A 26152-nucleotide genomic window follows, 5' to 3' on the forward strand; every position below is an offset into this window, starting at 1 on the left:
TCCACTTACTGTAAAAGACTTTCAAATCCTGTTCTTTTCAGTCTCAGTCACAATTGGTTTGTATCTTTTAGACATACATGCTTAGATTTCTGATTTTTTATTTTATTTTTTGAACTGCTAAGTCAGTTCCCTTTTCTGTTTCCAAGATTTCTTCTTTAGTATGCTAGTGTATATTTTCGTGTGTGTGTGTGTGTGTGTGTGTGTGTGTGTGTGTGTGTGTGTGTGTGTGTATGCAATTTTTCCTCTTTACAATCACCACAGTGGGGTTTGGGAAGGAAATGAAGATATGTTTTTGTTCTGTCTTCTATGTTTAAATGACAGTCTCCCTTATGTTTCCCTTTTCTTTCATTTTAAATGACAGTCTGAGGTAAGAGCATGAGTAGTAGTGTCATTCTTTAAGCTACATGCACAAGGACTTTATAGAGTACCAATCCATTTAAAAGATATGGACACTGAAAGCTGGTGATCAGCACAGTGATACAGTATATAACTCAGTGTTAGTTAACTGTCACTCAAGAAGGCCCAGGCACAAGGAAATACAGGAAGAATTGGAGGAAAGCATGATACTTGTCATTCTTTGGGTGTTATAAATAAGTGCATGGGTCATGAGGATAAAGAAATAGCAAGGGCAAGAAATAGGAATAACAAGCTGGAGAAACTGAAGAAGCGGAATATGGACAAGCATGCCAGCAAGAAGACTTTTTTCTTTTTCATCGTTTCCCTCATGGACTACTTTTATGCTGGGTGGAACACAGGCTAAAGTTAAGTAAGTAAATGACATCTTGCTCCTATTTTACTATGTTTCAGTTTTGAATTTAGGACTGATAACTTGCTTACTTCTAAAAGATATGAGGTATTTTAATATATCAAATAATACAAAATGGACAATGGGCTGATGGAGAGGATTGAATTATGTCCCCCCAAAACTCATTGAAGCTTGAATTGTGTCCCCCAGGTTTTATGTATTAGAAACTTAGCCCCCACTGTGACTGTTAAGCAGATGGGAAATCCTATTATGTTAATTGAAAGGTGGAGCCTTGAAGAGGTCATTGGATTGTAGGACCGTACAGAAGTGAATGGATTAAAAATGGTGGTCAGGGGCACGGTTCTGAGGGCTTTAAAAGAAGAGAGTCTGTCTTTCTCCCTCTGCTCTCTCTGCTTCCACCATCTTGCAATGTGAGACCCCTGGGTCACTGTCACCACCACATGGACTTTGGACTTCCCAGCCTCAGAAACTGTAAGGAATAAATTTCATTTCTTTATAAATCACCCAGTTCCAAGTATTCTGTTGTAAGTAACAAAAACGGACTAATACAGCTGAGTGTCTTCTATTTGCTCCTTCAGATCACTTCTCCACCTTTCTTCACTTTGCTTGCTGCCCTGACAGACTGACTTGGACAGGCTCTTGTGCTGTCTGGTTTCTGTTGGTTCCAACCCAGGGAGGCTGCAACAGGAGATCTGGGATTGAAGGAAGAGAACGTGATCAGGGCATCCATTCCCCTGACTTCCTCCTGGCAGTATCTTCTCCAGCTGCCTCTCCCTCACCAAAGGTGACTGTGCTTCTCAAGGCTACCGATTTTACTTCACTTTCTTTCTACTGCCCACTCCCATCTTCCCTTCTTTTCATGCAACTGGGATCTGCTCTTGCTCTGTAACTGTGGCGAGGAATACAGCTATGAGCACACATGAACTTTCAAACAGGATGTACAATTTTGAAATCCTGGATGGTTGTAAACAGCTGGAGCTGTGTGCCTCAGGCACTGGTGCACTGCAGGGTGGTAAGGGGACTGCAGTTGTTTCCATGGGCTTTTTGTTGCCTCTGGGTCCGTGACTGAGGGATCTAACTTACCAATATGTGAATTTGGTGAGTATGTTTTAATGATTCTTTGACACCCTTATACCTAACAACTAAAGCAAATGAATATGCTTCTAATTTGCTAGCATTGGCTGAGTATTTATTTTTCAGAGTGTAATACTGATTGATGTGACAGACTAAAAAAAGAAAGAGAAGCCTTTAGAGAAAGTATAGGATTCCAGTAAGGAAGTTTTCCACCTACTTCTACACACATTACCCTCTTAGTGGCTGAGAGAGGAGGCTGAATCCACATTGGTTCACATAAACTATGTTGTGTAGCCTGAGATTTTTTTTTAAGTAATAAAAATCTATTCATTCCGGGGATGGTGGTTATCACCTTCCAGCCTCGAAGGAGGAACCACGCTATAGGAAATCACTGAGAAATCACACACTGTCCCAACACCCCTACACTACAGGGAGGAGGAAAGTCATTCCCCTGAAAAATGAGTGGTCTTCAGTCTCCCTTAATCCAAGCGGGCTTGGGAGGATGGGTGCGGAGGGGACCATCACATGATATGGGGACAGGTTGGGGGTATGCTTGACCCCTAGCTGGCTCCTCAAAAACTGGAGGAGAAACAGATCCACCTCTTCTGTGGGGGTGGAGTTCTTGGTCACCAGGCTCATTTCTTACCCTTGATGAGGCTGTCACTTCCCTGGGTGAAACTTTCATCCCATAGTTTCAGCACAAGGTTGTCAGCAGTGAGACGGATGTGATTCTGTGGTCTGATGATCTTCTTGGAGACGTCCTGGGCTGCCTGTACCTTACAAAGTTTGATGTAGCCATGGTTCTTGCTCAGGGCTTTTCCAAGGTGAGCAGGGCAGGGTTAAGGGTTCACACAGGTGAGGTCTCAGTCCCCGGCACAACCTTACTACTCCCCCCTCTCCAGTCCTCCTCTGGGTGTCAGATCCAAGTTGTGCTCAGGTGGCTCATGCTCAGCCCTACTTTGGTCCCCAATTGTGGGCCTCTGTGAAGGCTGCTGCCACAATTGCGGCAGCAGAGCCTGAGATTCTAACGTGATGATATTGAAGCAAATGTATCTCTGAATTGGTCTTTAGGCAAAGGTGTGGTAGAAATCTGAGACAATAACATGGGGTCATGGGAAGGTAAAGTCCAAGGTAGCTTAAGTGAGATCAATGGTAAAATCTTTATAGAATCATAAATTATTTAAATCAATTTCCAAAATTAGCCCCTGCTTTAAAAATGATTTCATATATCCTTTCTAGTCTATTCAGTATCATACCTGTTTTTTAAAAGTATTACATTTGTAAAAATTTTCCACAAAAATATTTGGCAATTATTAAACTCTAACAGCAAGCAAATCATTGTAGGAGAAAAAAGGTTAGTATTAAAATTGGTGATTTTCAATCTGGAAATTGTGAGTTCAGTCATGATAGAAATTTTGTTTTTTAGGGGTGGTGTTTAAAAAAAAAACACCGATGGGAATATACCAGGTAGCTGATATATTATTGTTTGAATGGTTAACTTGCCTGATGATGGGCTAGGAGACTATTCACTCCATCAATTTGTGAATATAAAACTGCACACACTAAGTTACATACAGGTTTTCCAATGAAAGAATACATCCAGCGAGGGTTTGAATGCAGATATCAAGCTCTGTAGGTAACAGGTGTGCTGGAAACGTGTTAATTGATAGACCTGCTAGTGTAAATGCACGGTGAGAGATCGGGATTACTGTGTGCCTCATGTGCTGCAGAGGGAATAGAGGCTTAAATGCAACTTCAGAGGGAGCGAGAGATCCAACACAGTGAAATGCTGAAGAAAAAGAAAACTGTTGGTGTATTTGTTAGTGAGAGAAGAGTAGTAGTGGGTTTTTTTGCTACCTAAAAAACAGCACTATCCATGACAGGGCAGAAGCTGTTTGGTGAGTCATACTGGTCAAAGTTCTGTTGAGGAATCTATCACTTTACTGAAGTCATAAGCGTTAGAGCTTAGCTATTCTGTCAATAAACTCCTGATCATGAGCGAGTAGCTGCTGCAAGTTCAGAAGCCCATGTGACGGGAGACTAAATTTCATTAACAACACCCTGAGAGGAGCCAGCCAGCCGAAGGGAACAGCAGGGGCAACCCCCACCGCTTAACACAGAAAATGCTCATAACAACTCCACCTCTATGCTGGCCACGCCTGCTGCAAACAATTCATCAGGCTGAAAGCCGTAGGTGTGACTAAGGGGCAGCGCCGAGATGATCTACAATTGTGAGAGATTTACAACTCATTGCTCTATGGATATGCAGTTCAGTCACTATGGTCTTTTATACCTAGAAATTGGGAAAATAAGTACTCAAAAATATTTGTTGAATAGATGAATGAATGAAATGGTAGGTAGGTTTAGTAAAAGTTTGTGAAAAAGAGAAGCAGAAGAGTCTGGAAGGCATAAGACCTTAAATTAGCTAGGGTTAGTTAATCCGATGCCTTTGGGGGAAAATCACTAAACTTCATTAACTGATATATTGTTATTATTTACTAAGAGGAGCTGCTTTCCTCCCCTCCCTCACATTATTAGGATAACAAAATAATTTCTTAAGCACTCATATCCTAAGCCATTTTGATTTTATTGATTTAAACTTTTTTTACAGAAAAATTCTTATCAGTTAATATTCATGTTAGATATATTTTTCATTAAGTCTCTTTGCTTTTTCAATCTTTCAAGCATAATTTTATATATTGAGCCAAATGCCTTTGTTTTTTCAAAGTTTTATGGAAACAATGAAGTTTTACAAATGAACTCATCCTAGAAATGGTAAAGTCCAGTCTTAAGGGTTTCAGAATTGCGACAGACAGTTTATCATTCTTACCTTCTTTGCCTGGTGGTTGTCACATCATTGTATTAATCCATCAGTAAATATTTACTGAATACTAAATGACTTCCAAGTTACATTGGATTTTCCAGAGGGGACACAAACACACACACTAGAAGTCATACTTCCTGCCCTTAAGGTATTTATAGTTGTAAGTGTTTAAATATTAAATGGCTGGAAATAGGCTAAAAGTGCCATGGAACACAAAGGAGACACAGTACTGTGGACCAGAACCAGTGGAAAGAGTTTCTACAGAGGAGGTAGGACCTGAGCCTGATCTTGAAGGACAGGTAGGAAGGAGAGGAAAGGACATCCAAATGGGGCAGATCAGTAAGAGCACAGGCATGGAAGGGGAAGAAAAATGATGCCGACACTTCTTACATGCTGTATGAGAAGCCACAGCAAGGTGGGACTCAGCAAGTAACAGACCTCAAGCACCAGGCTGTTATTACTTGAGGAGAAATGCTGCCTCGGGACATTGACAGGTGGCATTATTGTTTGGAGATTAATTTGAGTCTTGATGTTTTGTGCCTGCAACAGGTGTGCTGAGGATATTTTAATTGAGTGATTAAAGAAACTCATGGAGAGTAGCTGAGCTGCTGGTGTTCTGTTTAAAAAACAGTTGAGAAATTTAGATTGTTAGGTTTTGGGAGTTTAGGGCATTTATTTCTTTATTTTTGCTACAACTTGACCTGCTTATTTAGTCTAACTATGCTACTTCTATTAAAATTGTGTGCTTTGATGGCTTAGGGTCCAGAAAGATTTGGGTTTGAAGCCCATTTGTGTAACATTGGGGAACTTAAGTTTCCAAGTCCAATCTACAAGAAAGGGAGGAAAACCTGGTCTCACTCAATGTGAGAATGAAATGAAAAATATATGCAAAACATATAATAAATCTCTTGGCACATAATTGGCTCTCAAAATATTTTCCTCTTTCCTGCTTTCCCTTTCTCTGTTCAAGTAATAGGCAACTATACCCAACAAGATCACAAACATGTTATACAAACCTGTGACACTTTTTGGAGTAAAAGGGAACATTATTAAAAATTACACTGTGGCACAGAAGTAAATTGAAACTGATCCTTATATTATGTTTCTTATGAAAAGAGAAATGGAAAGAAATTTAAAACAAATTTCTTTTAACTGTAAGCTCTGGATGAAAGCTTGCATCACAGGAGGTATTCTGTGAGATTCTTTACATGTGTCTCAAAGTTGAAATCTCATTGCGGTGTGCTTGACAGCTATCATGGAAAGTAGTGATGCACACAATACTAAATGTAAACTGCCACTCCTGTACTTTCATGATAATCATGTCTTTCTCTAGCATATTCTTTCTCCCCACCTCCCCAAGTTTGCTGGGGTATAATTGACAAATAACAATTGTATATATTTAAGGTGTACAACACGATGTACTGATATACATATACATAGTGAGATGATTACCACAACCGAGCTAATTAACATATCCATTACCTCACACATAGATACTTTTTGCATTTTTTTTTTTTGTGTGTGTGTGTGTGTCAGTGGTGAGAATATTTAAGATCTACTCTCTGGAGTATTGTTAACTATAGTCCCCGTGCTGTACATTAGATCTCCAAAAATTACTTATCCTACATAACTGAAACTTTTGTGCCCTCTGACCAACATGACTTTTTAAGTCATGTTCGAGTTAAAAATATCTTGTAGTTTCCCTTTTGATTTCTTCTTTGAAACATGGTCCCCACTCCCCACCCCTCTGGCAACTGCTTATTCTTTGCTTCCACATGTAAGTGAGATCATGCAGTATTTGTCTTTCTGTGCCTGGCTTACTTCACTTAGCATCATGTCCTCCAGGTTTCATACATGTTGTTGCAAATGGCAGAATTTCCTTCTTTTTTTTTTTTTTTTCGGTGACCGGCGCTCAGCCAGGGAGTGCACCGATCATCCTTATATAGGATCTGAACCCGCGGCGGCGGGAGCGTCGCCGCGCTGCTAGCGCAGCACGCTACCGAGTGCGCCACGGGCTCAGCCCAGAATTTCCTTCTTTTTAAGGCTGAATAATATTCCTTTATATATGCACATATGTATGTATATATAAAATCACACTTTATCCATTCATCCATTCATGAACACTTAGGTTGATTCCTATCTTGGCTATTGTGAATAATGCTGCAATAAACATGGGAATGCAGATATCTCTTTGATATACTAATTTCATTTCCTTTGGCTATATACATAGTAGTGTGATTGTGGGATCATTATATTTTTAATTTTTTGAGGAACCTCCATATTGTTTTCCATTATGGCTGTACCAATTTACATTTCAACCAACAGTATACAAGTGTTCCCTTTTTCCCCACATCTTCACAAACGCTTATCTTTTGTCTTTTTGATGATAGCCATTCTAACAGCTGTGAGGTGATATCTCTTTTTTGTTCGGTTTTTTTTTTTTTTTTTGGCCCCTGGCTGGTATGGTGATCTGAACCCTTGACCTTGGTGTTACAAGGCTGTGCTATAACCAACTGGCCAGGCTCTGTGAGGTGATATATCATAGTGGCTTTGATTTGTATTTCCCTAATGATTAGTGATGTTTGAGCATTTTTTTCATATACCTGTTGACCATTCCTATGTCTTTTTTTGAGAAATGTATATTCAGGTCCTTTGCACATTTCTAAATCAGATTATTTGCTTTCTTGTTATTGAGCTGTTTGAATTCCTCACATATTTTAGATATTAATCACTTAGATGGATGATTTGCAAATATTTTCTCCCATTCTGTTGGTTGTGTCTTCACCCTATTGAGTGTTTGCTGTGTAGAGACTTTTAATTTAATGCAATCTCACTGTGTTTTTGCTGTCATTACCTTGCTTTTGGAGTCATATCCAAAAAAAATCATTACCCAGATCAAGAAGCTTTTTCCATAAGTTTTTTTTTTCTGGGAGCTTTAAGTTTTCAGGTCTTATGTTTTAAGTCTTAATCCATTTTGCATTGATTTTTGTATATGATATGAAATAAGTACCCAATTTCACTTTTCTGCTTGTGAATATCCAGTTTTTTCAACATCAGTTTTTAAAAAGACTATGCTTTTCCCATTGTGTGTCCTTGGCATCTTTATCAAAGATCAATTAAATGTAAGTGCATGAATTTATTTATTCTCTCTCTGTTTTGTTCCATTGGTCTATATGTCTGGTTTTATGCCAGAATCATACTAGTTTGATTACTATAGCTTGGTAAAATTAGGTACTGTAATACCTTCAGCTTTGTTCTTTTTGCTCAAGATTACTTTGGTTATTTGGGGTCTATTGTGATTCCATATGAATTTTAGGATTGTTTTTTCTATTTTTGTGAAAAATGCCATTGGGATTTTGACAGGCATTGCACTGAATCTGTAGGTTGCGCTGGGGAGTATGGATATTTAAATGATATTAATTATTCCAATTCATCAACATGGGATATCTTTCTATTTGTGTCTTTTTCAATTCCTTTCATCAATGTTTTGAAGTATTCAATGTACAGATGTTTCACCTCCTTGCTTAAACTTATTTGTAAGTTTCTTTTTTTATGCTATTGTATCTGGGATTGTTTTTTAAATTTCTTTTTTAAGATAATTTGTTAGTGTACAGATATGCTACTAATTTTTGTATGCTGATTTTATATCATGCAATTTGCTGAATTTGTTTATTCATTCTACACGTTCTTTGGTGGATGCTATGGTCTGAATGTGTCCCCCTAAATTCATATGTTGAAACTTAATCACTAATATGATAGTATTAAGAAGTGTGCCTTTAGGAGGTGATTAATGACCTAGGTATGGGATTAGTAACCTTATTACAAAGGTCAAAAGTAGCACCCTAGTCCCTTTTGCCCTTCCGTCTTCTGCCACGTGAGGACACAGCAACAAAGTGCCATCCTGGATGCAGAGAGCAAAGCTTCACTAGACACTGAATGTGCTGATATTATAATCATAAACTTCCCAGCCTCCAGAACGATGACATACAAATTTCTATTATTTATAAATTACCCAGTCTTTGGTATTTTGTTACAGCAGTAGGAATGGAGTGAGACAATGGAGTTTTTAGGGTTTTCTGTATATAAAGTCATGTCATTGCAAACAATGTCAATTTTACTTCTTCCATTTTGATTTGGGTGCCTTTACTTCTTTTTCTTGCCTAATTGCTCTGGCGAGGACTACCAGTACTATATTGAATAGAAGTGGTGAGAATGGGCACCTATGCCTTGTTCCTGATCTTAGAGGAAAAGCTTTAAGATTTTCACCATTGGGTATGATATTAGCTATGGGCTTGTCACATATGGTGTTTATTATGTTGAGGTTTCCTTCTATACATCATTTGTTGAGAGTTTTTTTTTTTTTTATCATAAAAGGGTGTTGAATTATTTTATTTTATTTTATTTTTTGTGGCTGGGCAGTACAGGGATTAAACCCTGGAGCTTGGTGTTATCAGCACTATGCTCTAACCAAATGAGCTAACCAGGTAGCCTTAGGGTGCTGAATTTTGTTAAATGCTTTTTCTCCATATATTGAGATGATCATATAGTTTTTTCTTTCATCATTGATATGGTTTGAATGTTTGTCCCCACCAAAGCTCATGTGGAAGACTGATCCCCAGTGTGACAGTGTTGAAAGGTGGGGCCTTTAGGAGGTGATTGGATTGTGAGGGCTCTGCCCTCATGAATGGATTATCATTATCATGGGTGTGGAGTGGTGGTTTTATAAAAAGAGCACATAAAAATGCTCTTGCCTTTCTTGCCATGTGATTGCCTGCACTGCCACTGGACTCTGTAGAGAGTTCCTGCCAAGAAGAAGGCCTTTACCAAATGCCCCCAGACTTGGACTTCCCAGGCTCCAAAACTGTAAGAAATAAATTTCATTTTCTTATAAATTACCCTGTTACAGTTATATTGTTAAAAGCAACAGAAAAAGGACTAAAAAAATTGTGTTAATATAGTGTATCACATTTATTGATTTGTGTAAAACTACCCTTGCATCCCAGGGGTAAATCCTATTTTATCATCGTGTATAATCCTTTAAATTTTCAGTTGAATTTGATTTGCTAGTATTTTGTTGAGGTTTTTTGCATCTATGTTCATCAAGATATTAGCCTATAATTTCCTTTTCTTGTAGTGTCCTTGTCTGGCTTTAGTATCAGAGTAAGTGCTGGTCTGGTAAGTGCTAGACTGAGTGAAAGAGTTTGAGAAGGATTGACATTATCTTAAATATTAGGTAGAATTCACAGGGAAAGCCATCAAGTACTGGGCTTTTCTTTGATGGGAGATTTCTCATTACTAATTCAATCTTCTTATTCATTATTGGTCTTTTTAGATTTTCTGTTTCTTTATGACTCAGTCTTGGTAGGTTGTATGTTATCCATTTTTTCTAGGCTATACAATTTGTTGACATATAATTTTTCCTATTGGTCTCCTATGATCCTTCATATTTCTATAGTATCAGTTATAATATGTCCTTTTTTATTTATAATATTATTTATTTGAGTCTTTTTAAAAGTTAGTCTACCTAAAGTTTTGTTAATTTTGTTTATCTTTCAAAAAACAACTCAATTTAATTGATCTTTTCTATTACTTTTCTAGTCTCTATTTTATTTATTTATGCTCTAATCTTTATTAACTTCTTCCTTCTGCTAGCTTTGGGATTAATTTGTTCTTCTTTTTCTAGCTCCCTGAGGTGTAAATTAAGTTACTTATTTGAGATCTTTTTTTTTTTTCATAATATAGGCATTTATTGTTATAAAATTTACTCTTGGAACTGCTTTGGCTGCATCACATAAGTTTTGATATGTTGTGTTTCCATTTTCATTTGTTTCAAGATATTTTTTGATTCCCTTTTGACCTCCTCTTTTATTCATTGCATTTTCAGGAGTGTGTTGTTTAATTTCCACATATTTGTGAATTTTCCAATTTTCCTCATGTTATTGATTTCTAGTTTCATTGTGGTCAGAAAAGATACTTGATAGAATTTAATGTTCATAAATTTGCCAAGAATTGTTTTGTAACCTAATATATGATCTATCCTAGAGAATATTCCATGTGCTCTCGAAAAGAATGCGTTTTCTATTATTGTTGGATGGAATGCTCTATATATGTCAGTTAGGTCTATTTAGTCTAAAGTGTTGTTCAGGTCTGTTTCTATATTGATTTTCTGTCTGGATGTTCAAAGTGGGAATATCATGGGGAGTGGGGTGGTGGGGGGAAGAGAAGACGTCAAAAAAGCTGTAGAGATCCTCTTGCCGTCTCTTAAGGAAGGACCGCTGCTGGTGGCCGGTTGTGGGGGCTGACAGCCACTTTGCCCTTGGCAGGAGAGGCTGCCTCATTTACAGGCAACAGCTTTGAAGTGTGGAGCAGGAAAAGAACTGTTTCTTAGCTGCAGCGGCCAGCTGCCCAATTCAGGATTCGAGGTTTCAGGCCGGCATAAAAGAAGATACCTGGGAGCGCTCGAGCTGCGCTGTGGGACCAAGTGAGTAGCCCGAGGTGGTGGCGGCCGAGGACAGGGACGGCGATGATGCAGAGACAGAGAGGGAGCCGCCAGGCCTGGCCCAGCCCCGTGAGTGACCCCAGGCCTGGCCCTGCTCGGCGGGCAGATGCCCACCTGGCTTCCACCTGCCCCACCGGGCCACTCACCGGCCCCGGGGCTGCCTCCATTTTCTCAGGTGGTGGCGGCTCCGGCCTGGCTCAGCCGGGCCTGTCCTTCTCGCCTGGCTCGGCTCCTCACTGAGCCTTCCCACTTCCTTGCCCCGGTGCGGGGCTTCCGGGGCCTGTGGGCCGGCCTCCCCTCCCACTCCCTCCATGGTTCTCTGGCAGGGCTGGTGGCATGGGGCGTCCCCAGCCAGTGTCAGGAGGGCAAGGAAGTACGGGATGGGCCGACTGTCACTCCACCGCACCCTGGGCTCTGGCTCCCGGTAAACTTCCTGTTACCAGGAGGCAGATACCATCTCTGCAACCACTAGTTCGGAAAAACACCTAACCAATCTCTGGTTAGGAATAGTGTGGTTGAAGCGTTCCCTAGTTCGCTTGAACCTGCCGGAGAGCTGACTGCGGGTGGGCACCGGAGCTGGTCCACACCAGGGGGATTCAAAGGTGAACCGTGTGCTGCGGGATCCTCCCCCGAGGAGCTCACGCTCTGATGAAGGAGATAAGACAGGTACACAAATAACCGCGATACCAGGAGGAAGGTGATAAGCCCCGAGAAAGATCTACACAGTGCTACAAAGGCACCCAGAGCAACCAGTCGTCTGCGCCTAGCAGAAACCTGGTAGACTTCCTGGGCGAGGCGGTGCCGAGCAGGGTCTTGAAGGCCCGGCTGATAGACGAGGGTTGCAGAAGACACATCCCAGCCCAGCCCAGTGTGCACAGAGCTGGGAGACGTCTGGCTAGGGAGGCGGAGACTTGGCAGAAAACACACACCCTGTGGGGCTGCCACTGCGAGATCCAGCAGCCCAGCCTAGCATGCACAGAGTGGGGAAACATCCGGCTAGGGAAGCTGAGACTTGACAGAAACCACACACCCTGTGGGGCCACCACTGCATGATCCAGCAGCCCAGGCCAGAGTGCACGGAACAGGGAGAAGTCCTGCAAGGGAAGTGGAAGCTCAGCAGAGACCACACACCATGTGGTACTGCCCCGTGATCCAGCAGCCCAGCAGAGTCCAAGCTGACCAGAGAGGTGGCTCCCCTGAGAGACCCAAGACCAGAGGCAACCACACACACAAGGCACTAGAGGCCAACTGAGCAGTCACACAGGTAGCCATACAAAATTGGCTACCACAGCAACATCTTAGTTAGTCAATAGTCTCAAACTGGTGGACTGTGAAACCCCCTGCCACAATGAATAAACATCAAAAAACAGATACCAGAAATACAAAAAATCAAGAAAGTACACCACCAAAAGTTAATAAGTCTCAAACACTAGATCATATAGAACAAGAAGCCATTGAAATGACTAACAAGGAATTTCGAGTAATAATTCTAAGGAAACTGAATGAGATACAAGAAAACTCAGCTAGATATCATGATGAAATGAGGAAAAGTATACAGGACCTGAAAGAGGAAATGTACAGGGAAATCAATGCCCTGAAAAAAAATGTAGCAGAACTTGCCAAACTGAAGAAGTTATTCAGTGAAATAAAAAACACAACGGAGAGTTTAACAAGCAGGCTTGTCGAAGTTCAAGAGAGAACCTCTGAACCTGAAGATGGGCTGTTTGAAATACCACAAGCAGAAAAAAAAAAGAAAGAGAATCAAAGACATTGAAGAAAATCTGAGAGAGATATCAGACAACCATAAACACTCAAATATCTGAGTCATGGGTATTCCAGACGGGGAGGAAAATGGAGATTGCATTGAAAACATATTCAACAAAATAGTGGCAGAAAACTTCCCAGGTATAGGAAAAATCACAGATCTTCAGATCCAGGAAGCTCAACGATCTCCAAACGTACTCAACCCCAAAAGGCCTTCTCCAAGACATGTTATAGTCAAATTGGCAAAACTCAGAGACAAAGAGAGAATCTTAAAAGCTGCAAGAGCGAAGCGTCAAATCACCTAAAAGGGAGCCCCAATCAGGCAAAAATCAGACTTTTCATCACAAACCCTAAAAGCTAGAAAGGAATGGGATGATATATTCAAAATACTAAAAGACAAAGATTGCCAGCCAAGAATACTCTACCCTGCAAGGCTATCCTTACGAAATGAAGGGCAAATAGTATATTTCTCAGACAAACAAAAACTGCGGGAGTTCACAACCACCCGACCACCCTTACAAGAAATCCTCAATGGAGTACTGGGTTTGGTTCCTGAAAAATAACTACCACTGCCATAAAACCCCAAGAAAAATCAATACCCACTAGTATAATAAAAATGGCATTCATGAAGAGAAAACAATCAAACAAAAATGCTATCTACAACCTAAGGAACCAACAAACACAGAAACCAAACAGTAAATCAGAAAGCAAGGAACAAAAGACACCTAAGACAACCAAACAACCAATAAAATGCTAGGAATAATTCAACACCTTTCAATAACAACTCTTAATGTAAAAGGCTTAAATTCCCCAATCAAAAGATACAGACTGGCTGACTGGATCAAAAAGGAGGACCCAACTATATGCTGCCTCCAAGACACCCACCTCACCCATAAAGATTCACATAGACTAAGAGTGAAAGGATGGAAAAAGATTTACCATGCAAACAGAAAAGAAAAGTGAGCTGGAGTAGCTATTCTTATATCTGACAAAATAGACTTTAAACTAAAAACCATAAAAAGAGACAATGGGGGACACTACATAATGATAGAAGGACTGATCCATCAAGAAGACATAACAATCATAAATATGTATGCACACAAAGTTGGAGCAGCCAGATTTATAAAACAAACTCTATTGGACCTAAAGAAGGAAATAGACACTAATACCATAATAGCAGGGGATCTGAACACCCCACTGTCAATATTAGACAGATCATCTAGTCAAAGAATCAGTAGAGAAACACAAGATCTAAACAATACTCTAAACAAATTGGACTTGGCCGATATCTACAGAACATTTCATCCAACAACCTCAGAATATTCATTCTTCACATCAGCACACGGATCATTCTCCAGGATAGATCACATATTAGGTCACAAATCAAGTCTCAATAAATTCAAAAAAATTGGAATTATCCCATGTATCTTTTCAGACCATAATTGATTAAAACTAGAAATCAATAACAGATGAAATTCTGGAAAGTGTATGAACACATGGAAATTAAACAGCATTGTACTCAATGACATATGGGTCCAAGAAGAAATCAAGCAGGAAATCAAAAAATTTATTGAAACTAATGAAAATAATGATACATCATACCAAAACCTGTGGGATACTGCAAAAGCAGTAGTAAGGGGGAAATTTATTGCATTAAATGCTCACCTCAGAAGAATGGAAAGGTGGCAAGTGAACAACCTAACACTTCACTTTAAAGAACTAGAAAAACTAGAACAATACAAACCTAAAGTTAGCAGATGGAAAGAAATCATTAAGATCAGAGCAGAGCTGAAAGAAATTGAAACCCAAAAACAATACAAAAGATCAATAAATCAAAAAGTTGGTTTTTTGAAAAGATAAAAAAAATTGACAAACCAGTAGCATGGCTAACAAAAAAAAGAAGAGAGAAGACTCAAATAAAAATTAGAAATGAAAAAGGCAATATTACAACTGATTCATCTGAAATACAAGGAATCATTCGAGAATACTATAAACAACTATACGCCAACAAATTTGAAAATCTGGAGGAAATGGATAAATTTCTGGACACACACAAGCTCCCAAAACTGAACCATGAAGACGTAGAAAATTTGAACAGACCAATAACAATAAAGGAGATTAAAGCTGTTATCAGAAGACTCCCAACAAAGAAAATCCCAGGACTAGATGGATTCGCAGCAGAATTTTACCAAACATTCAAAGAGGAATTGACACCGATTCTTTACAAACTATTCCAGAAGATTGAAACAGACGCAAATCTCCCAAACTCATTCTATGAAGCAAACATCATCCTGATACCAAAACCAGGTAAAGATATAACCAAAAAAGAAAACAACAGGCCATTATCCTTGATGAATATAGATGCAAAAATCCTCACTAAAATACTTGCAAACAGAATACAGCAACACATACGTAAAATTATTCACCACGATCAAGTCGGATTCATCCCAGGGATGCAAGGTTGGTTCAACATATGCAAATCAATAAATGTGATACATCATATTAATAAACTCAAACACAAGGACCATATGATAATCTCTATAGATGCTGAAAAAGCATTTGATAAAGTTCAACACTCATTCATGACAAAGACCCTCTATAAGTTAGATATAGAGGGAAAGTATCTCAACATAATTAAAGCCATATATGACAAAACCACTGCCAATATCATCCTGAATGGGGAAAAGCTGAAAGCTTTTCCTTTAAGAACAGGAACTAGACAAGGATGCCCACTCTCACCAGTCCTATTCAACATAGTGTTGGAAGTACTAGCCAGAGCAATCAGAGTAGAGAAGGAAATAAAGGGCATCCAGATTGGAAAAGATGAAGTCAAACTGTCCCTGTTTGCAGATGACATGATCCTGTATATCGATCATCCTAAAACCTCTACAAAAAAACTCTTGGAATTGATAAATGATTTCAGCAAAGTAGCAGAATACAAAATCAACACAAAAAAATCAGTTGCATTTCTAATTCTCCAATAGTGAACATGCAGAAAAAGAAATCAAGAAAGCCTGCCCATTTACAATAGCCACCAAAAAAATAAAATACTTAGGAATTGAGTTAACCAACAATGTGAAAAATCTCTATAATGAGAACTACAAACCACTGCTGAGAGAAATTAGAGAGGATACAAGAAGACGGAAAGATATCCCATGCTCTTGGATTGGAAGAATCAACATAGTGAAAATGTCCATACTACCCAAAGTGATATACAATTTCAATGCAATCCCCATCAAAATTCCAAAGACATTTTTCTAAGAAATGGAAAGAACTATCCAGACATTTATATGGAATGATAAAAGACCACGCATAGCCAAAGCAATGCTGTGCAAAAAAAATAAAGCTGGAGGCATAACACTACCTGACTTTAAGCTATACTACAAAGCTATAATAACCAAAACAGTATGGTACTGGCATAAAAAGAGACACACTGATCAATGGAATAGAATAGAGAATCCAGAAATCAACCCACACACTTACTGCCATCTGATCTTTGACAAAGGCCCCAAGCGTGTTCACTGGGGAAGGGACTGCCTCTTCTGCAAATGGTGCTGGGATAACTGGATATCCATATGCAGGAGAATGAAACTATACCCATACCTCTCACCATATACTAAAATCAACTCAAAATGGATTAAGGATTTAAATATACACCCTGAAATGATAAAACTTCTTAAAGAAAACATAGGAGAAACACTTCAAGAAATAGGACCTGATACAGACTTCATGAATACGACCCCAAAAGCTCAGGCAACCAAAGGAAAAATAAACAAATGGGATTATATCAAACTAAAAAGCTTCTGCACAGCAAAAGAAACAATTAAAAGAGTTAAAAGACAACCAACAGAGTGGGAGAAAATATTTGCAAAAGATACATCTGACAAAGGATTAATATCCAGAATATATAAGGAACTCAAACAACTTTACAAGAAAAAAACAAGCATCCCAATTAAAAAATGGGCAAAAGAGCTAAGCAGGCATTTCTCTAAGGAAGATATACAAATGGCCAACAGACATATGAAAAAATGCTCAACATCACTCAGCATCCGGGAAATGTAAATCAAAACCACACTGAGATACCATCTCACCCCGGTTAGGATGGCTAAAATCCAAAAGTCTCTGAACGATAAATGCTGGCGAGGTTGCGGAGAAAAAGGAACTCTCATACATTGTTCGTGGGACTGCAAAATGGTGCAGCCTCTATGGAAAATGGTATGGAGGTTCCTCAAACAATTGCAGATAGATCTACCATATGACCCAGCTATCCCACTGCTGGGAATATACCCAGAGGAATGGAAATCATCAAGTCGAAGGTATACCCGTTCCCCAATGTTCATTGCAGCACTCTTTACAATAGCCAAGAGTTGGAACCAGCCCAAATGTCCATCATCAGATGAGTGGATACGGAAAATGGGGTACATCTTTACAATGGAATACTACTCAGCTATAAAAATGAGTGAAATACTGCCATTTGCAACAACATGGATGGAACTTGAGAAACGAGTCAGGCACAGAAAGAGAAATACCACATGTTCTCACTTATTGGTGGGAGCTGAAAATTAGTATATAAATTCACACACACACACACACACACACAAAAAATCGGGGTTGAGAAGATATAACAAGCACAATTACTTGAAGTTTATATGACAAGCAAACAGAAAGGACATTGTTGGTGGGGGAGGGAGGAGAGGGAGGAGGGAGGGAGGTTTTGGTAAGGGGCAACAATAATCAACCACAATGTATATCGACAAAATAAAATTTAAGAAAAAAAAAGGGAATATCGAAGTCCTCTACTACTACTATTGTTCTCTATTTCTCCCTTCAATTCTGTTAATGTTTATTTTATATACTTAGGTGCTCCAATGTTGGGTGCACATATATTTACAATTATTATATCTTCTTGATAAACTGATCCCTTTATCATTATATAATGACCTTCTTTGTCTCTTATTACATTTTTTTACTTAAAGTCTATGTTGTCTGATATTTATACAGCCACTCATGCTCTCTTTTGGTTATACTTTTCATGGAATATCTTTTTCCATTCCATCACTTTTTGCCTGTGTGTCCATAAAGCTAAACTGTGTCTTTTTTAGGCATCAGATGGTTAGACCTAGTTTTTTTTCTATTCATCCAGCCATTCTGTGACTTTTAATTGTAGAATTTGATCCATTTATTTTTAAAGTAATTATTGATAGGTAAGGATTTACTATTTCCATTCTTGTTCATTGTTTTTGGATTGTTTTGTTGTTTCTTTCTTTCTCTTGCTATCTTCCTTCATGATTTGATGATTTTCTCTAGTGGCATGCTTTGATTCCTTTCTCTCTGTGTTTTGTGTGTTTACTATTTTTTTTTTCTTTGTGGTTACCATAAGGCTTACATAAATATACTATAGTTATAAAAGTCTATTTTAAACTAATAATAGTTTAATTTCTACTGCACACAAAAACTTTTTTTTAAATGGTCATCAAGTGTATGTATATGAAAAAGTGCCTGGAGATTGGGTCTCTAGGGATGGTCTTGGAGTCTCAGTCCAGGGGTGCTAGCCTCACACCAGGGCCTACCAGGTTGGCCTGGACTCTGGGTCTGCTGGAGCAGGACTGTACCCTGGGTCCACTAGATCTTGGTGCCATGGGGACTAACCTGGAGCTTGGATCTGCAGGGCTAGCCTGGAGTGTGTGTGTGTGGGTTCTGGTCTGGAGGCTATCTATGTCTGCGAGGGCTGGCCTGGAACTTGGGTCCATTGGGATGGTCCTGGAGCCTGGATCCATGGGAGCTGGTCTAGTACTAGAGTCTACTGGGAGAGCCTGAACCTATGTCTGGTAGTGTGGGGCTGTAAGGCCTATCCTTGAGGATGAAGCTGCAGGGACCAGCCTGACACTGGGTAGACCTGGAACCTATGTCTGTAGGTGATGGCCTAGTGTCATAGGTTGGGGATGTCAACCTGGTGCTTGGGTGGGCCTGAAGGCTGGGGCTATGTGGGCCAACCTAGCTCTAGGCTGGTCTGGAACTTGGGACAGGCCTGGAGCCTGGGGCCACAGGGGCTGGCCTTTTGCAGAGCTGGCATGGAGCTTTTATCTCAGGGGCTGAACTGCAGGCTGCAGGCAGTATGAAACTGGGGCTATGGGGTCAGGCCTAGAGATTGAGTCTACTGGGTGGGCCTGGTGCTGGGGTAGACCTGAAGCCCAGGGTCTGGGGCAGTGGGAGCTTGTCTCTTGCTGGGGCTGTCCTACAACCTGAAGCAGTGGAGGCCAGCCTAGTGACTAGATCCTGGGCATCTAGCATGACACCAGGTACACTGGGGTGGGCCTGTACTGAGGTGTGCAGCAAAGTTGAGTGCTCATTTTACTCTCCTTCCCTCACGTGGAGGGTGTCTCTATCTGAGTTGATGTCTTCAGGCTTGGTGGTGGGAGTGACACAGGTAATGTGAAACTGTCCTTTCTACACTCTTCAAGGTATCTTTTCTTATTTCTATGCTCCATAATCTCTCACTTAGCTCTTGTGAAGGTGTTTTTGTGTATGGATGGTTGTTCAAATTGATAGTTCTGAGAAGAAATGATCCCTGGAAAGTCCCATTGTGCCATCTTGCTGACTTCACTCTCTTGCTTTACACACTTTATGGGTGATGCATTCTGGCTGCTTTGGGAAATTAGGGAGAACAGTAATTGGGGCCTAAAAGGGCCAGGTTTCTTATATTTAGATTCCAAAGTGATTAAGTTTGGGGATACAATTCAAGTAAACTCATGAGAGTCTTTGCTGAGAGGGGTTTGTAGGGGCATTGTAGTACACGGTGGTGCGGTGATGCCTAGGAGTAGTTTAACTTGTCATTAGAGACTTCTTGGCATTTCATCATTACTTTATTTTTTGTGCTTTGAATTCTTTCATTGAAAGGTGAGAAGAGAAACATAGTGCAGGTGCTATGAAATATTACTGCCATCTTTTATGATGGCTTGAGTTTCATCTATGCATGCCTTAGTATTTGGTAGCATGTAATGCTGTTTATAAACTTACCACTTGAACTTGATTCTGAGCTTGCCAAACAAACTAAATGCAGGGTCTCAGCCTCAGAAGCTTCTGTCCTACCACATTGATTAGCTGTATACCTGAACCTGACTGAATAGCCTAGGGCAAAGTGTGTCAACAAAGGCTCTGCTATAGTCCACTCTGGGCTTCTTGCAGGAAGATTGTAACCAGTGGAGCCCATTACAGTGGGGGGACTTCTGCCCTTCTGTTCATGGACTTAGGTCTGATTCCAGATTATGCTGAGGTGCTCTTACAAGTCATTTCAGTGATTCTGTAGATTCTGTCACAGCCTCAATAAGCTGCCAGGCTCCCCTGTAGTACCTGAATCAGTGTCACAGAATGTGAAGCAATCAGAGAGCATCTTCATGCCTTCAAGGTGAGTGCAAGGGTACTTAATTTCCTCTTGTTTTGGTTGAATTTATGCATGCTCTTCTTGCTATGCATTTTAGGCTTTTTGATACATATTACCAAAATAATAGGACTCTATCTTTTACTTTTGTATAGTGTCTGCTGTGGCAGTGAATCATTAGAGAAAACTAGGGGACAATGATGAAGTCTTCATGATAACCTGACTCTGAAAAGCTTTACTAATCAATGGAGTCCTAGTGTACCAGTGGGCTGAAATCATGCCTCATAAACTTTAGCTGTCTGCCTACAATGCCTGGATGTTAACATGGTAATAATTATAGCATCTATAATTCATAGGATAGACTTGCATAGTAGTTTATACTATGCAAGTTTGCCAGTCTGGTTTCCTTGGTAGACAACTGCCTAGGTCACATCTTCACTTGGGTGTCTAAGGCATCTCAACATTTTATCATTTAAAAAAGTACTTTTGGTTCCTTCCTCACCCCATACTCACACATATATCCTTACCTCTGTCCCTTATCAAATGGCCAAAAAGCTAGTAGTCATTTTCTCCTATTCACATCCAATCCATTGGTGATTCTAAACAGTGATACCTCCTACATGTATTTGAAACATGACAACTTCCTATCATTTTTCACTGGAACTGTAATCCAGAGCATAATCATTTCTCCTGGATTATGAAAGCACCTCATAAAGGTATTCCTTAACCCCCTACTGTGCCCCTATGTTTATTTTCCTTTAATAGCTTTCTATAAGCAAGTAGAATAAAATAGAGTCTTTACCATGTGTACTTGTCCATTTCTGTTGCATATAACAGAATACCTGAAACTGGGTAATTTATAAACAAATAACATTTATTTCTTACAGTTTTAGAGGCTGGGAAGTCCATGGTCCAGAGAGTGCATCTGGTGAGGGTCTTCTTTTTTTCTTTTTACTGTAACACAGTTGATTGTACATATCTGTGGGGTACAGAGTTGAATATCATTACCTGTGTGAAATATGTAGTGCTCAAATCAGGATAATTAGTATATTTAATATTATACAATGGAACCATTTTTTGTGGGAGGGCCTTCTTTTGAGTGGGAACTCTATACAGGCTCCTGTGGCAACTCAGGGTATCACATGGCAGGAGAATAGAAAGAGCTCTCTCATATGCTCCTCGTAAAGTCATCGGCCCACCCCCATGATAACTCATTACTCCATGAATGGATCCATCCACTCATGAGGGCACAGTCCTCATGATCCAATCACCTCTTAAATGTCCCACCTTTCAAATACCATAATTGGATTTCCCGCCCTCTTAATACTGTTACAGCTGGGATCAAATTTCCAACACATGAACTTTTGGGGGACACAATTGACCCATAACACCATGGCTTGTAGAAGCCCTTCACAATCTGGCCTGGGCCTGCCTCTCTGACCTTATCTTCTACTACTGTTACCAGTCGCCCTGGCTTTTCTTGAATGTGCTGAGGTCGTACCAGCCTCAGAGACTGTGTATGACCTGTTCTCTGCCAGGAAGTCTCATTCCCTATATTTTCACACAGCTGCTGTCTTCTCGTCATTGCAGTTGAAGTTCAAATATTTTCACCTTTGAGAGGCTGCCTTGTCTGTCCTAGCTGAAGTAGCCCTCCACTCATCACTCTATATCAGTATTCTGTTCATTTTCTTCTTACCACTCATTATTATCAGAAATTTTATTGTGTATGTTTATTGTCAGTCTCCATCAACTAGACTATGAGCTCCATGAGTGCAGGAACTATGTGGTTGCTAATGATAAAAATTGTATTAGCTTAGGCAAAGAAGCTAACTTTACTCAAGAGTAGTGGTAGCCTTTATGATCAGGTACTCCAACTAAGTCCGGGAGCACAGACACATAGGGAACTCTTGGAGAAGTGGAGACATGCAGGAAAAGTGCAAGATGGCTTAAAACAAAAGACAGCATCTCTAGAGGCTCTGTTCATTCAAAGAAGAACAGGAACAGGACAGGACAAGGCAACTTCACAGCACAGCCGAGAGCCAGCAATGTGGAGAAGCGGTCAAAAGCACGATGGACAAACACTAGAAGATAAGATTTAGACATTGGTTCAAGGGACAAGTGATTGAGCCCGTTTAAAAATAACTGGCAATTCAAATCCCCCTGGCAGCTGTTTCTAGCATCCATTCGCAATAATAAACTCCTTGACGATGCAGATAGCTTATCTTCATTGGCCTTTTTTTTCTCTCAAGGCCACCATCCTTCATAAAAAAATGAAAAGAAAAAGTATCATATTATTTTTCCCAGTATGTAACTTTAATGCCATGGTTTAAAACTATATGTTGAATAAAGCCTCATACCACAGACTGTAATAAAATGAATATAAAATGACAGAGATTCATAATATAAGGTGTATTTTCAATTCTTATGAGTGTTCATAGAGAACTATACTTTAATTTTACATTTTCATCTTTGAGAACCAGGAAATCTAGTTTCTAGACAAAGCTTTTCTATAAAGACAGTTTATGGACTAATTACTTTAAGAAGGTTTCTTTTAACTTTAGCTTTCATTATCTGTAAAATGAGAGAGTAATAATAAGTAATAACAAACTAATATTTCTTTTAATTTCTCATATAAAATTTTTTTATCCTACAATTTGCATGAAAGACTCTTAAAGAAATGTATGACTACACAAGTGTTTAATGCTGCTTGTAAATTGTACTTAAAAGTATCAGTGAGGGAGATACCATATAATAATAAATGCTTTTGAGTTAAAGTATAGACCCACTTGAGCTTTGCTTACTTTTGTTTTGAGAAACAGAGAGGGAGCAAGAGAGAGAAAGGAGATACATATGAGGTTTATGAAGAAAATGGCTTTCAAAAATGGCTCAGTAGTATTATGCGGGCTGACTTCTGTATCCTCGTGTCTCTCTCCGTCAAGCAGGGGAAAGTGCATTCTTCCACACAGCATTCTTGCAATAAAATGTCCCTGGAGAGTTAGCTTCCTGCTTTATTATTTACAGTACCTGTTTTACCTACTAATCTATACGTCACAGGACTATTGAGAGACCCAGCTAATAAAAAATGATCATAAAGTACTTGACAAAGTCACAACAACTGTAAAAAATGATAAATGCAAATGTGGTAAGGCTTGTCTTTCTGATATGTACATGAAATATTTGTCCACAAATTATGTAGTGATTCAAATGTTTGCTTTTTTTTTTTTTTTTTTTGCTTTTACAAACTAGAAGTAATTTTCCCAGCTGGTTTGCAGGAGTGAGTTGTTTCTAGCTCAATAATAGGCCATTTGATTTAAAATCTGCCTTCTAATTCTGGTATTAGGCCTCTCCTCATGAATTCATGCATATGTTATTTAAGAGTTTATATAGCTGCTTATTTAAAGAGGAATGCAAGATGTGTGTGTTAAAAATCACAGAGAAAAATAAATGGGTTGTGTAGTAATCAATGGCTTTATTTACATCATCACAGAATAGGAATTAGCTGCACCTATCTGGTAGTTTTCTTGAGTAAACACAGTGAGAACACAGTATAATTACTATGTACAGTGCACACACTAATTTTATATGTTCCTGATTCACGACTCAATCCAAGAGGGAAGTGAAGGGAGGACCCAGGAAGTAGCTGAGTTGCAGGCAGAAAGAGCAGTCAGTTCACAGTGATGCAGGAAGCCTATCAAGTCGTGTGCAGACTGTCAGGCTGAATCATGGGTCCAAAAGCCTCCTTCCCATTCCAGCCAAGCCCAGCTGTCCTGATTGGCAGTCTCAAGAAGATGGGAAGAAACTCCTGGATTTGTGTACAGTGAATGAAGAAAAGCAGGTAAAACAGTCCTTTTTACAAAGGAAGCAAATAAATTTCCACCAAACTAAGAAGACCTTGGTCAGTTTCAAGGAGCTGCCATTTTGCTTCTCCCTTCCCAGAGATCACCAGATGATTGCCCAAGTCTTGGGTCTGTGACATCAGAAACAATAGCAGAGAGATAAGATGATACCCATACTTTTGAAGCCAAAGAGAACTTTTAGTCTTTTTTTATTTTTATCTTTTCCTTATTTGCAATAGTACGAAAAGGGACGGGTTATCAAATACTCGTATTTTGGAGTTTTGTGTCTCTGTTCATCATTCAAAGGAACTTCTGCTGTGTAGTTATACCTTTTCACCTGGTATTTGACTGAGTTCTATTTGTTGGCTTATTGCATTCCCCTCCCCCCAACCCCCCAAGAATTGATCATATTTGCCTATTTCCTTGTATTTTAGGAAAGCAGAACTTGGCACACAAAAATTTGTTTTGATCATTTCTCTATTTACATTAGAATTAGGGTTGCTTACAGGGGATGCTGATTTTGTTGAACTATAAGCACCACATTAGATACTCTTCTATGTTTCCATCCAGAACATTCTAATGACATTGCTCATTGGATGTGATTACTCATTCTCCTGAGAGTGTTAAACGGGTGTGAGCAGAGCTGTGGAGTATCTGGTGGGTGGGGTTAGGAAATTCTTTCCCATGCAGTGCCACAGGGTTATACAAACACTGCACTGTTGCTTAAAGCCCAAGTGAGACTCCTCAAAGGATCCCTGAAGAAAATTTGACTCCTGTGATGACAGTCTGTTGGTGATACTCTGCTTCAAATATTCTTTGATCTTAACTCCAAGGACTGTTTTAAATTTTCCAATGTCTGGCAGATTGAGGAACGAATATAAGGGAGAACTAGCAGAAGCTGGTCAGAGGTAAGAGAATTTATTCCACAATTCCGCAAGTCACCTGAAAAAGAGGGAAGGAAATCTTGTGCTGTATTATTTTTGAGAATTTTACTATCTTTTTATTAAAAATGTAATAGTAAAAGAAACAAATATCATCATTTACCACTTGAATTTTATGATACTTGAGTATGTTCAGATTTGGTAATAAAGGTACCAACATTTATCTGAGCCCTTTTGCTACAAACTAGAAGGCTGGCTGGTTAGCTTATTTGGTTAGAGTGTGGAATTATATAACACCAAGGTCAAAAATTCAGGTCCCATACCAGCCAGCCACCAAAACCCAAAAACATACAAACTGGAAGACAACGTTCTTATTGTAATTGGCTTTTAAATCAACACAGAACACTAAATTTATAACCTATGAGGTGTGAAAGCAACCTAAGTTAATTGTATGGAACTCAAAACCTTGGTATAATTTGATGAGGCTCACAGCCCACATGAGTCTAGTTAAGTTATACTGAACCCCAAACATTGTTAATGCTATTACTTAAAAAATACCATTTTAGAGTTTATAATAGTGTTTGTCTTTCCAGACTCCAAAGGGAAAGGAGCTGTCAAGGTAGTCACTTCTGGGTATCAGTATCTCTTTACTTCTGTCTAAAACATATTTCTACATGGATACAATGTATGAGTGGTTGGGTGCTGGGGAGCCAGTAGTTACCTTTATGGTTATCACAGTACATTGGGAAACAGGGCAGCTGGCTCGCTAAAGTCCCCGAACTTGGATTTCTCTACACCACTGATATATGAGGATGTTTAAATCAGGTACTCTTTGGGTATGGCTTGAGAAAGGAAGACATTATTAGGCAGGTAAAAAGTTGCTTTTAGTCCATTTTACATGATACTATAGAAGAACTAGGCAATCATGACAGTCAAAATGTCCATCAAAATTAGCTAAAAATTCAGAATTAAATATTAAAAAATATTTTAAAATGCATTCAGGAGCAGGAAATCAAGGAAGAAATATTTGGGGATGAGGGATAAGGGGCAAGTAAAAGTAGCCATAAGAGCCACCTTTCATCTTGAGGGTATTTGTTAAGCTGGATGAACTTGAGCATCTGTTGTCATGG

At 39.4% G+C, this 26152-nt stretch overlaps 1 protein-coding gene across 3 annotated transcripts in view; it reads left to right on the forward strand.

Annotated features, from left to right (window-relative positions):
• The first annotated feature begins 705 nt into the window (after positions 1-705).
• Positions 706-26152, forward strand: part of DENND1B (DENN domain containing 1B) — a 256636-nt gene continuing 231189 nt past the window's right edge. For all 3 annotated transcript variants that reach the window (XR_010024876.1, XM_063114157.1, XM_063114160.1), the window contains exon 1: positions 706-766. Coding sequence is in view for 2 of the 3 variants with exons in the window: in XM_063114157.1 (XP_062970227.1) it covers positions 738-766 (29 nt within the window). In the remaining variant the exon portion in view is untranslated. The remainder of the gene's footprint in view (positions 767-26152) is intronic.

The sequence above is a fragment of the Cynocephalus volans genome, chromosome 11, assembly GCF_027409185.1.
Source record: "Cynocephalus volans isolate mCynVol1 chromosome 11, mCynVol1.pri, whole genome shotgun sequence".
Taxonomy (NCBI): domain Eukaryota; kingdom Metazoa; phylum Chordata; class Mammalia; order Dermoptera; family Cynocephalidae; genus Cynocephalus; species Cynocephalus volans.